Consider the following 12,425-nt stretch of genomic DNA (forward strand, 5'->3'; position numbering starts at 1 on the left):
CACAAACAAAGTTATTAACTACAATATTTTTTTCAAGACAAATATCAATAACAATCAAAGCCAATCACTACCAAAACCAAATGGAGTCTTTTTTTTTTTCTTTTTTTTAATCGAGTAACAAAGTCCTAAAATTTAATGGTAATTTGTATTTTTCCTAATTATACAAACTTGCATTTTTTAACAGGATTGTTTCCAGCTTCACTGAAATCCTACTCCTATTAAATTACAAAAGTTTGTATTCATGTAGGAGCAAATAGGGTTTAAAGGAAAAAGGCTACTAAATAAAAGGCTTATGAAATGTGAATATTATCTTAAAATACAAGTGTACAATTTTCTTATTAAAATTAGATGTAAGGTTGGATAAATATCATATGACAAATATCATATGACCTTTCCTCAACCTTACTACAAATAATGATTTAAAATAACAATGAAAACAATGAAATGCCATTAGATTTAGATCAGCGTCTTCAAAAATAAAATGATGCAAAAAAAAAAAAAAAATGGGAATATATTGTACAGGGTAATGCCTGTGTTTCCTCAGTTACCAACTCTAATTTAGTCAACTTCAGCATTCCTTGGATCACTGAGAAGAAAACTATCAATTGGCAACAGAGGAATATTTGGTGTTGTCACTTTACTCTTTGAAGTAATCATTAACCTTCCGTGAAATAGACTTTTCCTTAATTTGATATTAACAAGAGGCCTTTCTGAAGTTACAACACTCTGACTATCAGATTCACTGTCTGTTTTGCATTGAGATTCTGGTTCACATAAATTTGACATGCCAATATTATCTCTCCCTTTCTCAGACTCTGTTCCTTTTTTATCTTTTCCTTGACTTGATAAGTTTGATGAACTCATTTTTCTACCTTTTCGAACAGGTAATCCCGAAAGTGGAATTAACTTCCAATGAATCTGGGCCTTTTTCTCAGTTCCGGACTTATATGAATACTGGCAAGAAAAATCATGGTAACAAGGAATTAAAGTTTGAACTTCTTGGTGAATGTAAGTTTTTTCAACAGGAGTATCATTCTTGGATGAATCTTGCATTTCAGACTGTACAGATAAAGATTCATTTTCCATACCATTCTCTGTTTGGGAGACCTTATCACAGGATTTTTTCCACATCTGTGTCCATTTGTTGCGCATTACATGAAGCATCTTGGGAGTCACTTGCGATTCTTTTGAAGACAACATGGGGTCTGGCCTACTAGATTTTTCAATTTCTGCTTTGGATTCATCATTAAAACCATCTCTGATCACACCAGTGTTTTTCAAAGCAACATGTTTGTCTTTAGTAACATTCAACTTTTTATTACTATCATGATCCTCAGAATGAGTCCTTTTCTCAGAAGGAGATCTGGTAGTGGCAGCAATATGTAATTTATTACCAAGCTCTGACACTTCTACTTTTATTGGATATTCTGATTCCACCTTACATGTCTTTAACTCAACTACATTTTCTTTTGCTATGTCATCCTTTAATGTTTCCTTTTCACCGTAATTTGCATTACTTTGGCACAAACCTTGTAACTTGCATAAATTATTGACATCTAAATATGGAGCAGTATTTGTTTCAAGGATATGAAGTGTTGCCAAGAGCAGCCAGCGAGACCATTCATCAGGTACATCTAATGACTTCCTAAACAGGACATCAAACACTACCTGAAACAGGTTAATCAACTCGCCATCAAATTCCAATATGTACTATAAACTAGCTGCTTGCAATATTTCAATAAATCTATGCAAAATCCCTAAAAAACTAACAAAAATTGAAATGTATTCTCTTAATATTACTATAAAAGATTTCTACTTACAAACTTGGACCTAGAGTTCTGAAATGCCAGTCTTCCCAGACTCAAATTATAATCTGGTAATTTCTCTTTACAGATCAAACAAAATAATTTACAATGTGTGTGCTGTCAGCCTAAGCTTGCAAAGCCAATGGAACTTCCCCAAAATTCCCGGCTCAAAACCTAGTCATGAAATAAAAAGAAAAAACACCCTTCAATAAATAAGATCACCCTGATGGCTAGGATGACAAAGTGGCAATGCTAGAAAACAGTCTATGAAAGTTTTGGATTGGATTTATGAATTTGGGCTATATAGGCTAGCTATGGAGCGTGTGAAGTCACAATCAATCGGCTCGGAAAATGGGACTCGGCGAGGGGGGGGAGAAACCCTGAAGTTTCTCCACGAAGTAAAATCTGAAAGAAGTTGAACAGCAAAGCAGAAGAAATTCTATGAAATTCTGTTTAGACCCATAAATGAGAACATATACCATATTAAGAATGAATAGTTCCCTCTGATAGCTAACTAGTGCTACAAGCAAAATATTATTTGGGCAATATGACAATTTGTCCTAAATAGTATTTTTCCTAGCTATACAAACCCGTAATCATTTGATAAAGGAATTCGCTTCAGCTCAGCTGAAACAGCCGAAGAGAAATAAAACCACGCAGTTGCGCTGATTGGTTGGCTGGCGGCATGAGGCGGAGCTTAGCTCCGACCCCCGCACCCACCGCCAGCCCGCTTACGTTATTCAAACGCTTTAGGCTCAATGTGGAACTTGAGGGGTGGTAGAGGCGGGCATCTATATTAAATGATTACGGTTTTGTATAGCTAGGAAAAATGACAAATTCGTAGATAATTTATATTTTTCCTAACTATACAAACCTTAGCTATTTACATGGGGTAATTACTTCGGCGTAGCTGAAATGACGAGCCATAAGAATTTTAACGAGGGTTTACTACCACTTCGCTAGTTAGCAGGGAGTAGGGAGGGGTAGCTTGCTACCCCTCCCCCCTCACATTACACCAGTGAGTGCTTCACTTTACTTAGAGGTAGGACTTATCCTGGAGGACAGGGCTGGCAGGCAAATATGTGTAAATAGCTAAGGTTTGTATAGTTAGGAAAAAAACAAATTATTTACGAATTTGTCATTTGTTCCGTAACTGAAATGCAAACCACTCTATTTACATGGGGCGACTTAACCCTTCGGAAGGGTGGTAAGTCCCTGCCATACTGGCTTTGGCTTGCCCGTGGATTCCATATGAGTGTTTACGTACTCAAACAATAAGGAATCCCTGTTCCTCGCTAGTGGCTGTGAAACTGCCGCGGCTTACGTAAGGTGTGTGCGAAGGTGAAAAGTGACTCGTCCCAGGAAATTGACCTGGAGATCCTCAGATGGAAATCTGGGCTAGGACTCTCCCAATACCCCCTCGTCAGAGTACAGTATGGGGACATGACAGAATTACACTTAATACTAGGAACACAAGGAAGCATGGTTTACCTGCAGTGGTTTGAGGTCAGCTGTGCAGAGAACCCAGGATGCTGCTTTCTCCAAGGGAGGAGAGGATGAAGAAAAGAAAAAGGGCCAGACATACCTTTTCATTCGCGCACACTAAAACCGGGTAACAATGCCCTCAACCTTCTGCTACTTGTCCATTAAGGAGCCTGAGGTTTGGACCAGCTGTTGTGCAGCCATCACAGGGCCGATAGAAAACATATCGAGCCTCCTGTGGGTCACGTCTTGCAGGTAGTGGGCTGTGAAGGTGGTCTGATGCTTCCACACCCCAGCTTGCAGGACTTGCGTCACTGAATAATTCTTCTTGAAGGCCAGGGACGTAGCTATGCCCCTGACATCATGCGCTCTAGGGCGACGTGACGGAGAAGGGTCAGGATTCAAGGCCAGTGTATTACCTTGCGAATCCAGGCTGAGATGGTATTCCTGGTGACCCTTCTCTTCGTTTTCCCAGTGCTCACGAACAAGGCTAGAACCTGGGGACGAACTGCAGCTGTTCTCTTAAGATACAACCTCAGCCTCCTTACAGGGCAAAGGAGATGGTCTGGGTTCATCTGTTACAGAACGGAACCTCGAAACCTGGAGAGAGTCAAACCTAGGGTCCGGCACTCCCGGGTTCTGAGTCTTGGCAACAAACTCAGGGACGAACCTGAACGTTACCTCCCCCCATCCCCTTGAATGGGCGATGTCGTATGAGAGACCATGTAGTTCGCTGACTCGCTTGGCCGAGGCCAAAGCTATCAGGAACACCGTCTTCCAAGTAAGGTGGCGATCTGAAGCCGGGCGTAGTGGTTCGTAGGGAGGTCTCTTTAGAGACCTGAGAACTCGAACCACGTTCCAAGGAAGGGGTCTCACTTCCGACTGAGGGCAGGTAAGTTCATAGCTTCGTATGAGAAGAGAAAGTTCCAGCGAGGAAGAAATGTCCATTCCTTTGAGCCTGAAGGCAAGACTTAAGGCTGGGCGATAGCCTTTCACTGCCGAGACCAAAAGGCGCATTTCCTCCCGCATATACACGAGGAACTCCGCTATTGTTGGAATAGTAGCAACGAGTGAAGAGATGCCCCTTCCACGACACCAACCACAGAAAACTCGCCACTTCGCCTGGTAAACCCCTGCAGATGACTTGTGCAGGTGTCCAGACATCCTGTTCGCAACTTGTTGCGAAAATCCTCTCTCTTTGAGGAGATGCTGGATAGTCTCCAGGCGTGAAGTCGGAGCGAAGCTAAGGCTTTGAGGGAGATGTTGGCATGTGGTTGTTTGAGTAGCTCGTGACGTGGAGGGAGTTCCCTTGGAGGCTCCATAAGGAGTTGCAGAAGGTCCGGGAACCATTCTGCATGATGCCATAGCGGAGCTATGAGGGTCATTGAAAGGTTGACCGATATTCTGGTCTTGTTAAATACTCCCCTCAACAGACAGAACGGGGAAAAGGCGTACACATCGATGTTGTCCCACCGTTGTTGGAAGGCATCTTGCCAGAGAGCCTTGGGATCCGGGACTGGGGAGCAGTACAGCGGGAGCTTGTAGTTCAGCGCTGTAGCGAACAGGTCCACAGTCGGGGAACTCCACAAAGTCAGGACTTTGTTGGCTACTTAAGGATCCATAGACCACTCGGTACTCACTATCTGTGTCGCTCTGCTCAGACTGTCGGCGAGCACATTCCTTTTGCCCGGAATGAAGCGAGCTGCTAGTGTGATCGAGAGGACTTCGGACCATCTCAGTATCTCTACTGCAAGATGGGATAGCTGCTCTGAAAAGGTACCTACCTGCTTGTTGATATAAGCCACCACTGTGGTGTTGTCGCTCATCACTACCACAGAGTGGCCCGCCAAGACTTGATGGAACTTCTGAAGTGCCAGGAATACGGCCTGCATTTCTAGCAGGTTTATGTGAAGGTACTTTTCTGATTCTGACCAAAGGCCTGAGGTCCTGTGGTTCAGAACGTGGGCCCCCCACCCTTTCTTTGATGCGTCCGAAAACAACATCAAGTCCGGGGGGAGGACAAGAAGATCCACTCCCTTTCGTAGGTTCTCGTCTGCCACCCACCACTGGAGATCCTCTGTTCCGGTTGACCCATAGGAATTGTGTCCTTGATTCCACCGGGACTTGAGTCGCCACTGGAGAGATCTCATTCTGAGGCGACTATTGGGAACCAGACGGGCCAGGGAGGAAAGATGGCCGAGAAGACGTAACCACAATTGGGCTGGAAGTTCCTCTCATGTGAGGAAAGGTCTCACGACCTTCCTCAGCCTTGCTATCCTGTCATCTGAAGGGAAGGCTTTGTGGAGATTGGTGTCTATGACCATGCCTAGGTATACCAGTCTCTGAGAGGGCTGCAGAGAGGACTTCTGGAAGTTTACCATGATCCCTAGATCTTGGCAAAGTTCGAGAAGCTTGTTTCGGTGGCGAAGAAGGGTTGCCTTCGAGTCTGCTAGGATCAGCCAGTCGTCCAGATAACGGAGGAGACGGATGCCGATCCTATGAGCCCATGATGAAATCAGGGTGAACACCTTGGTGAACACTTGGGGTGCTGTGGAGAGACCGAAGCACATTATCTTGAACTGGTAGATCTTGTCGTCTAGGCAAAATCTTGAGTACTTCCTTGAAGACTGGTGGACTGGGATCTGGAAGTACGCGTCCTTCAGGTCCAGTGTGCACATGAAGTCTTGTGGTCTCACTGCAAGCCTGACCGTGTCTGCCGTCTCCATACTGAATGGAGTCTGTTTGACAAACCCATTCAGTGTCAAGAGGTCAATGACTGGTCTCCAGCCTCCAGACGCCTTTCTCACAAGAAAGAGTCGACTGTAGAAGCCTGGGGATCCGTCCACTACCTCTTGGAGAGCGTCCTTCTTCAACATGGTCTGGACTTCTGCCCGGAGGGCCTGTCCCTTTACCGATCCAATGGTAAGGGAGCTCAATGAGACTGGATTCACTGTCATGGGAGGTAGACATGAGATGAACGGAACGCGATAACCCTGACCGATTACGGAAATCGTCCAGGTATCTGCCCCGAGTTGCTGCCACCTTGTCACGCAACTTTGTAGGCATCCCCCCACTGGTGGACATGCAGGGGAACTGCCAATCCTAGCATTTACGGCCTTGGCCGTTCCCTCTAGGATTCTTGCCTCCTCCCCTGGAAGACTTCTTGCCCCTTCTGCCCTTGGCAGGAAAGGGCTTAGACACCTCCTGCTTCGCTGTCGTCGTCGTTGTCTTCCTAGTGTCCTTAGCTGGACGGGGCTGCTGAGCTGCTGGAGGTTTGTAAGGCCTCGATGTCAGGGCCTTGTGGATGAGGGAATCCTGATTGGACTTCCACCACCTCTCAGAGGCTAGTTCCACGGAAGAGTGTCTCAGCCTGCTAACATCAGAACTGGGGACCTTCTGGTGGAACCTCTCAGCCACTGCGTCCCGACACTTGAGAATCATGTTGGCCCACAAGCTCGAGACTTGATGGGCCAGAAACTCGATGGTTCGCGTGCCTGAGAGTAGGAATGTCTCCAGTGCCTTCTTGATACTTTCTTTGGACAGGTCCTCAGAACATACCAGGATGCCCAGAGATCCCAGCCAGATGTCCAGCCACGAAGTTGCCTGCATGGCACACTTCGCAACTTCCTCCTGGCTTAGGATCTCAGTTGCGGAATAGGACACTTGCCGGTTGGAGTGTCTCTCAAGAGGGACTCCCCCAGTGAGTTCTCCCACCGAATGGTGTACTGGAAGACCCAAACAAGTCTCCTCTAGGATTTCAAAGTACCTCCTCTGGTGTACTTAAGGAGGAGGGAGGAGCTTGTTACCGGCACTGGATCTATTGGAGGAGGCAAGCTCAGAGAGCTGGCCCTTGACCTTGTCTCTGGTACTCTTCATCCCCTGAGACCAGGGCAAAGCTGCACTGGCCCTAGAGGGTTTCTGGGTGCCGTAGATTCAGTTCAGGATCGTATCCTTCTCTTCACGAGAAGGAATCTCTGGGTCTGGGATCCCATTGAGGTTCCTCATGAGGGTCAGGACTTGCCAGAACGTATGTTCTGATTGATTGATTGATTGATTGATTTAAAGTTTTCAGGCATCCTGACATCTGAGGTCATTGACGCCGGTAACATTTAATTTATGTATACAAAAATAAAAGATAAAATAAAATAAAAAATAAAAGAGTATTCAATTAAAATCATAAAAGTTGAATGTAATAAAAGTTAAATATTTTTCAGAAGACCTGCTTCTGAAATAAATCTAAAAATGCCACTTGCATGGTAGGACACATCATTTCCAAGAATCTTGGCAAGGATGAACCTGCCACCCTCACCTCGAGCCTCAAACAAATATCTATTCCGCAAGTTGTTATAATTGGGGCATTCGGTCAGCAAATGCCTTACTGTTAGAGGTACTAAGCAGTCATCACAATACGGTTGGTGTTGGCCCTTCAGCAGAAACTCGTGTGTCAACCGAGTGTGACCAATACGGAGACGACAAAGAGACGTCTCCCATTTTCGGGGCATCATATTATACCTCCAAGGAGATATGTCATTTGCTATCTCTCGCATTTTATTGCCATCTTGACTATCCCATTGCTGTTGCCATTTATTGCAAACCAAGTTCTTGATGACAGGTAAGAAATCATTACAGGCAATGGGATACCTTCTTGGCAGCAACTCGGATGCAGCCTCCTTAGCCAGTGAATCTGCCTTCTCATTCCCAGACACACCTACATGTGCTGGAACCCAACAAAATTGAACTCTTATACCTCTCCGTCCAATAATGAGAAGCCATTCTAAAATCTTTAAAACTAGAGGGTTATTAGAATTAAAAACTTCCATAGCTTGAAGGACACTCCTTGCATCACTAAAAATTGTAAAATTACCCTCCTTCTCCAATGCTATTTTCTCAATAGCGGTTAATATGCCATACAGTTCGGCAGTAAATATGGAAGCGGTCAGAGGAAGTGCACCTCTACAATTAAAACCATTACTATGTACTCCAAATCCAACGCCAGCATCAGATTTGGAGCCATCAGTATAGATAAAAGTTGATCCTCTATGTTCTTTAAAATGTTCATTAAAAAGAGACCTGGCTTCTAGGTCTGACATATTCTTCTTATCTCCAATAAAATATTTACAAAAAGATATCTCTGGTAACTTCCATGGAGGCGTTGATGATACCTTGAATGGAAGTACCTTATTTCTAATTATATCCAGACTATTTAATAATCGTTTCACCCGAAAGCCATAGGGTTGAGGAGATTTTGGGTGCAACTCAAAGTATGATGCGTGTCTTACAAGGCTTGCAGTCTGAAAGGCTAGAGAGTTAGGGAGTCTTTGCAATCTAAACCAATACCGAAGAATGGAAGACATTCGGTAAAGGTCTAGAGGTAACTCTCCAGCATCAACAAGGAGACTTGGGATAGGCGAGGTTTTAAAAGCTCCAGTAGACAATCTAATACCTGCATGATGTATCGAGTCTAATATTTTTAACCGGCTTGAGGTGGCTGAAGAATATACCTCACAACCATAACTAATTTTGGAAAAAATCAAGGCCTTGTATAATTTTAAAATAGTACTGCGGTCTGCCCCCCATGATGTATGGGATAATACTTTTAAGATATTCAGAGCTTCAACACATTTAGCTTTTAATGCTTTTAAGTGAGAAACCCATGTAAGCCTACAATCAAATATCAAACCTAAAAATTTAGCTTCTCTTGCACATGGTATCCGTTGACTTTTAATGTATATATCCGGGTCTGGATGTACTCCACGGATACGACAAAAATGGACAATGGTAGTTTTACTTGTCGAAAACTTAAATCCATTCATGTCAGCCCACTGGATAATTTTATCAATAGAGAGTTGGATTTTTCTCTCAACCATTGCCATTTTAGTGCCAGCAAATGATATTGAGAGATCATCCACAAATAATGTTGAGAGAACATCCTGGGGAATGGCTGAGGATATCCCATTAATTGCTAGTGCAAAAAGGGTTACACTCAGCACACTACCCTGAGGAACTCCTTCTTCCTGGCACTTACTCTCTGATAGAGTTTCCCCCACTCTCACTTGAAAAACTCTACGTGAAAGAAATGCCTGAATAAATAGTGGCAGCTCTCCTCTCAATCCCAATTCATGAATGGTTTTAAGAATACCATATCTCCATGTGGTATCATATGCCTTTTCAAGGTCAAAAAATACTGTAACATGGTGCTGTTTGGAAGCAAAGGCTTCACAAATAGAAGACTCTAGTCGTATCAACACATCAGTCGTTGAGTGCATTTTTCGGAATCCACATTGAATCGGTGATAAAATACCTTTCTTTTCAAGGTACCACACCAGCCTTGCATTGACCATCTTCTCCATGATTTTACATAAACAAGATGTCAATGCAATTGGACGATAGTTTGCTGCTAAAAACTTGTCTTTACCGGGTTTTAAAAAGGCTAAAATAATGGCTAGTTCCCAAACACTTGGGTAACTATGATCATGCCATATTCTATTAATAATACTTAAAATAAATAGCTTTGTATTAAAATGTACATGTTTAATCATTGCATATGGAATTCCATCGGGTCCAGGGGCTGTATCATTGCAATGAGCAAGTGCGGAATCAAATTCTCTTTCAGTGAAAGGAGAATTATACGACTCTTCCCTTCTTGTTGCAAAATTTAAAATTTTCTTTTCTTCAGTGCTCCTATACTGGTGACCAGGGGCTCCTTCACACTTGCTGGATACATTTGAAAAATGATTAGCCAGGGCATTGCTAACATCATTTGCTTCGGTTACATACTGGCCATTCACCTTCAACACTGGTGGTGGGTTGGGGGTGAATTTGCCAGCTATCTTTTTTACTTTCCTCCACACAGCAGATGGTGGTGTCCTACTGTTAATGGAGGAAACAAAAGACATCCATGACTGGCGCCTTGCTTCTTTCATGGCACGACGGAACTGTGCTCTACATTTCTTGTACATAATTAAATTCTCATCAGTTCTGCGTCTACGCAATCGTGTTAGAGATTTCCTTGTGGCTCTGTGGAGGGCAGTTAGTTCTGAAGACCACCACGGGACGGGTCGTCGTTTGAATAACCCTGTTGTTTTGGGAATTGAATTGACTCCAGCTGTATGGAGAGTTCCATTCAGTAAGTCTATGGCATCATCGATATTTTCAACTTGTCCTGCATCCCCCTCAATTTCGCTTAGTTCACGAAATTTATCCCAGTCCGCCTTGTCAAGATTCCATCGTGGCGATCCCTGTAAAGGTGGACCATTGTTGGTGTTTATAATGATTGGTGCGTGATCACTAGTATGCCAATCATCTAATGTTCTCCAATCAAAGTCGAGAAGGCAATTAGAGCTTACGATTGATAGGTCAATACATGACAAGGTACCTGTCTGGACATGAAAGTGTGTGGGCTCTCCTGTATTAAGGAGTCCCACATCTTCATTTTCCAGCCACCCGTTGAGATACTACCGCTAGAGAGTTATGGGGTCTTTTGACTGGCCAGACAGTACTACATTGAATCCTCCTCTCTGGTTACGGTTCATTTTCCCTTTGCCTACATACACACTGAATAGTCTGGCATATTCTTTACATATTCTCCTCTATCCTCATACACCTGACAACACAGATTACCAAACAATTCTTCATCACCCAAGGGGTTACTGCACTGTACTTGTTCAGTGCCACTTTCCTCTTGGTAAGGGTAGAAGAGACTCTTTAGCTATGGTAAGCAGCTCTTCTAGGAGAAGGACACTCCAAAATCAAACCACTGTTCTCTAGTCTTGGGTAGTGCCATAGCCTCTGTACCATGGCCTTTCACTGTCTTGGGTTAGAGTTCTCTTGCTTGAGGGTACACTCGAGCACACTCTCCTATCTTATTTCTCTTCCTCTTGTTTTGTTAAAGTTTTTATAGTTTATATAGGAGATATTTATTGTTGTTACTCTTCTTAGAATATTTTATTTTCCTTTTTTCCTTTCCGCACTGAGCTATTTTCCCTGTTGGAGCCCCTGGGCTTATAGCATACTGCTTTTCCAACTAGGGTTGTAGCTTAGTAAGTAATAATAATAATAATAATAATTGATGTTATGATATTTCCCCTCGTGTTTGCTAAAACATCACCCCACAAAGGGTGTCTACCATTCAAATCTCCAAGTAAAAGGAAAGGTTGAGGGAGTTGTTGAATAACCTCCACTAAGTTGTCATACAAAATGTTATCATTTGGAGGCAAGTACAGAGAACAAATTGTATATTTTCGCCCTATGTCGATCTGTACAACCACTGCCTGCAGAGGTGTACGAATAGACAGAGAAACTTGGGGAACATCTCGACGAACGTATATGAGACTTCCGCCATGGCTCCCCACTTGGTGATCATATGGTGTCCTATAACTAATGTATTCGCGAGGGCAAGGGGTATTATGATCAAGTTTGCTCTCCTGTAGACAAATAATTATGGGGGAATGCTCATGAATAAGGAGCTTAAGTTCTTCATATTTGGCCCTTAAACCCTGACAATTCCATTGCAAAATGGAGGAAAAAACTATGGTTTATAATTTGGTAGACCCCTTGGATGGAGTCTTCCCATTAGCAGTGTTTGATCTAACACTATTTTTTGGTGGTTTTATTAAAGAGGGTCTTGATAGATTGGGTTTAGAATTTATGATTTTCTTTTTGTCTTTTTGATCTGATTGTTGAGGAGGTTGGTGGACCTCCACTTGAATTTCCGATTTATTTAAATTGACTTCCAGATCAGAAATATCAACTGACAAATCATCATACTTATTTGACGTCGTAATTTTGATATTTCTTATGGAGGGGGGCGAGAGAGATGGAGGTCTCTCTCTTTTCCGATTAGTAGGTTTTGAGCTACCAGGTTTTTGCACCTTCCCCAATACAGGTGCACCTGGTAACTTGGTGTCAGGTGGCATCTCCATCAAATCAGGCAAGGACATGGCCTGGGAGAGGTTAGTACTATTGCTGGTAATGGGGGACGAAGGCTGTACAGAAATGGGCAATGACCCATTTTTAATACGCTGTGGCAAAGCCTCAGAAGGCGATATGATTACCTTGTCATGCAGTACTTTATTATCAGAGGTTGTATTTCTTTTCTTAGGATTACTGGCAGTGCTAGGTGGGGTTGCTGTCTCCTGT

The 12,425-nt window shown here is 43.3% G+C and overlaps 1 protein-coding gene across 3 annotated transcripts in view; it reads right to left on the reverse strand.

Moving 5' to 3' along the window:
- Nucleotides 1-285: 285 nt before the first annotated feature.
- LOC137650518 (uncharacterized) overlaps nt 286-12,425 on the reverse strand; it is an 86,267-nt gene continuing 74,127 nt past the window's right edge. The window contains exon 3 of one of the 3 annotated variants that reach the window (XM_068383745.1): nt 286-1,668. In XM_068383745.1, the coding sequence (XP_068239846.1) occupies nt 559-1,668 (1,110 nt within the window). In that variant the 3' untranslated portion in view covers nt 286-558. The remainder of the gene's footprint in view (nt 1,669-12,425) is intronic. The other 2 variants (XM_068383747.1, XM_068383746.1) reach the window with 2 other exon arrangements.

The sequence above is a fragment of the Palaemon carinicauda genome, chromosome 12, assembly GCF_036898095.1.
Source record: "Palaemon carinicauda isolate YSFRI2023 chromosome 12, ASM3689809v2, whole genome shotgun sequence".
In the NCBI taxonomy this organism is placed as follows: Eukaryota; Metazoa; Arthropoda; class Malacostraca; order Decapoda; family Palaemonidae; genus Palaemon; species Palaemon carinicauda.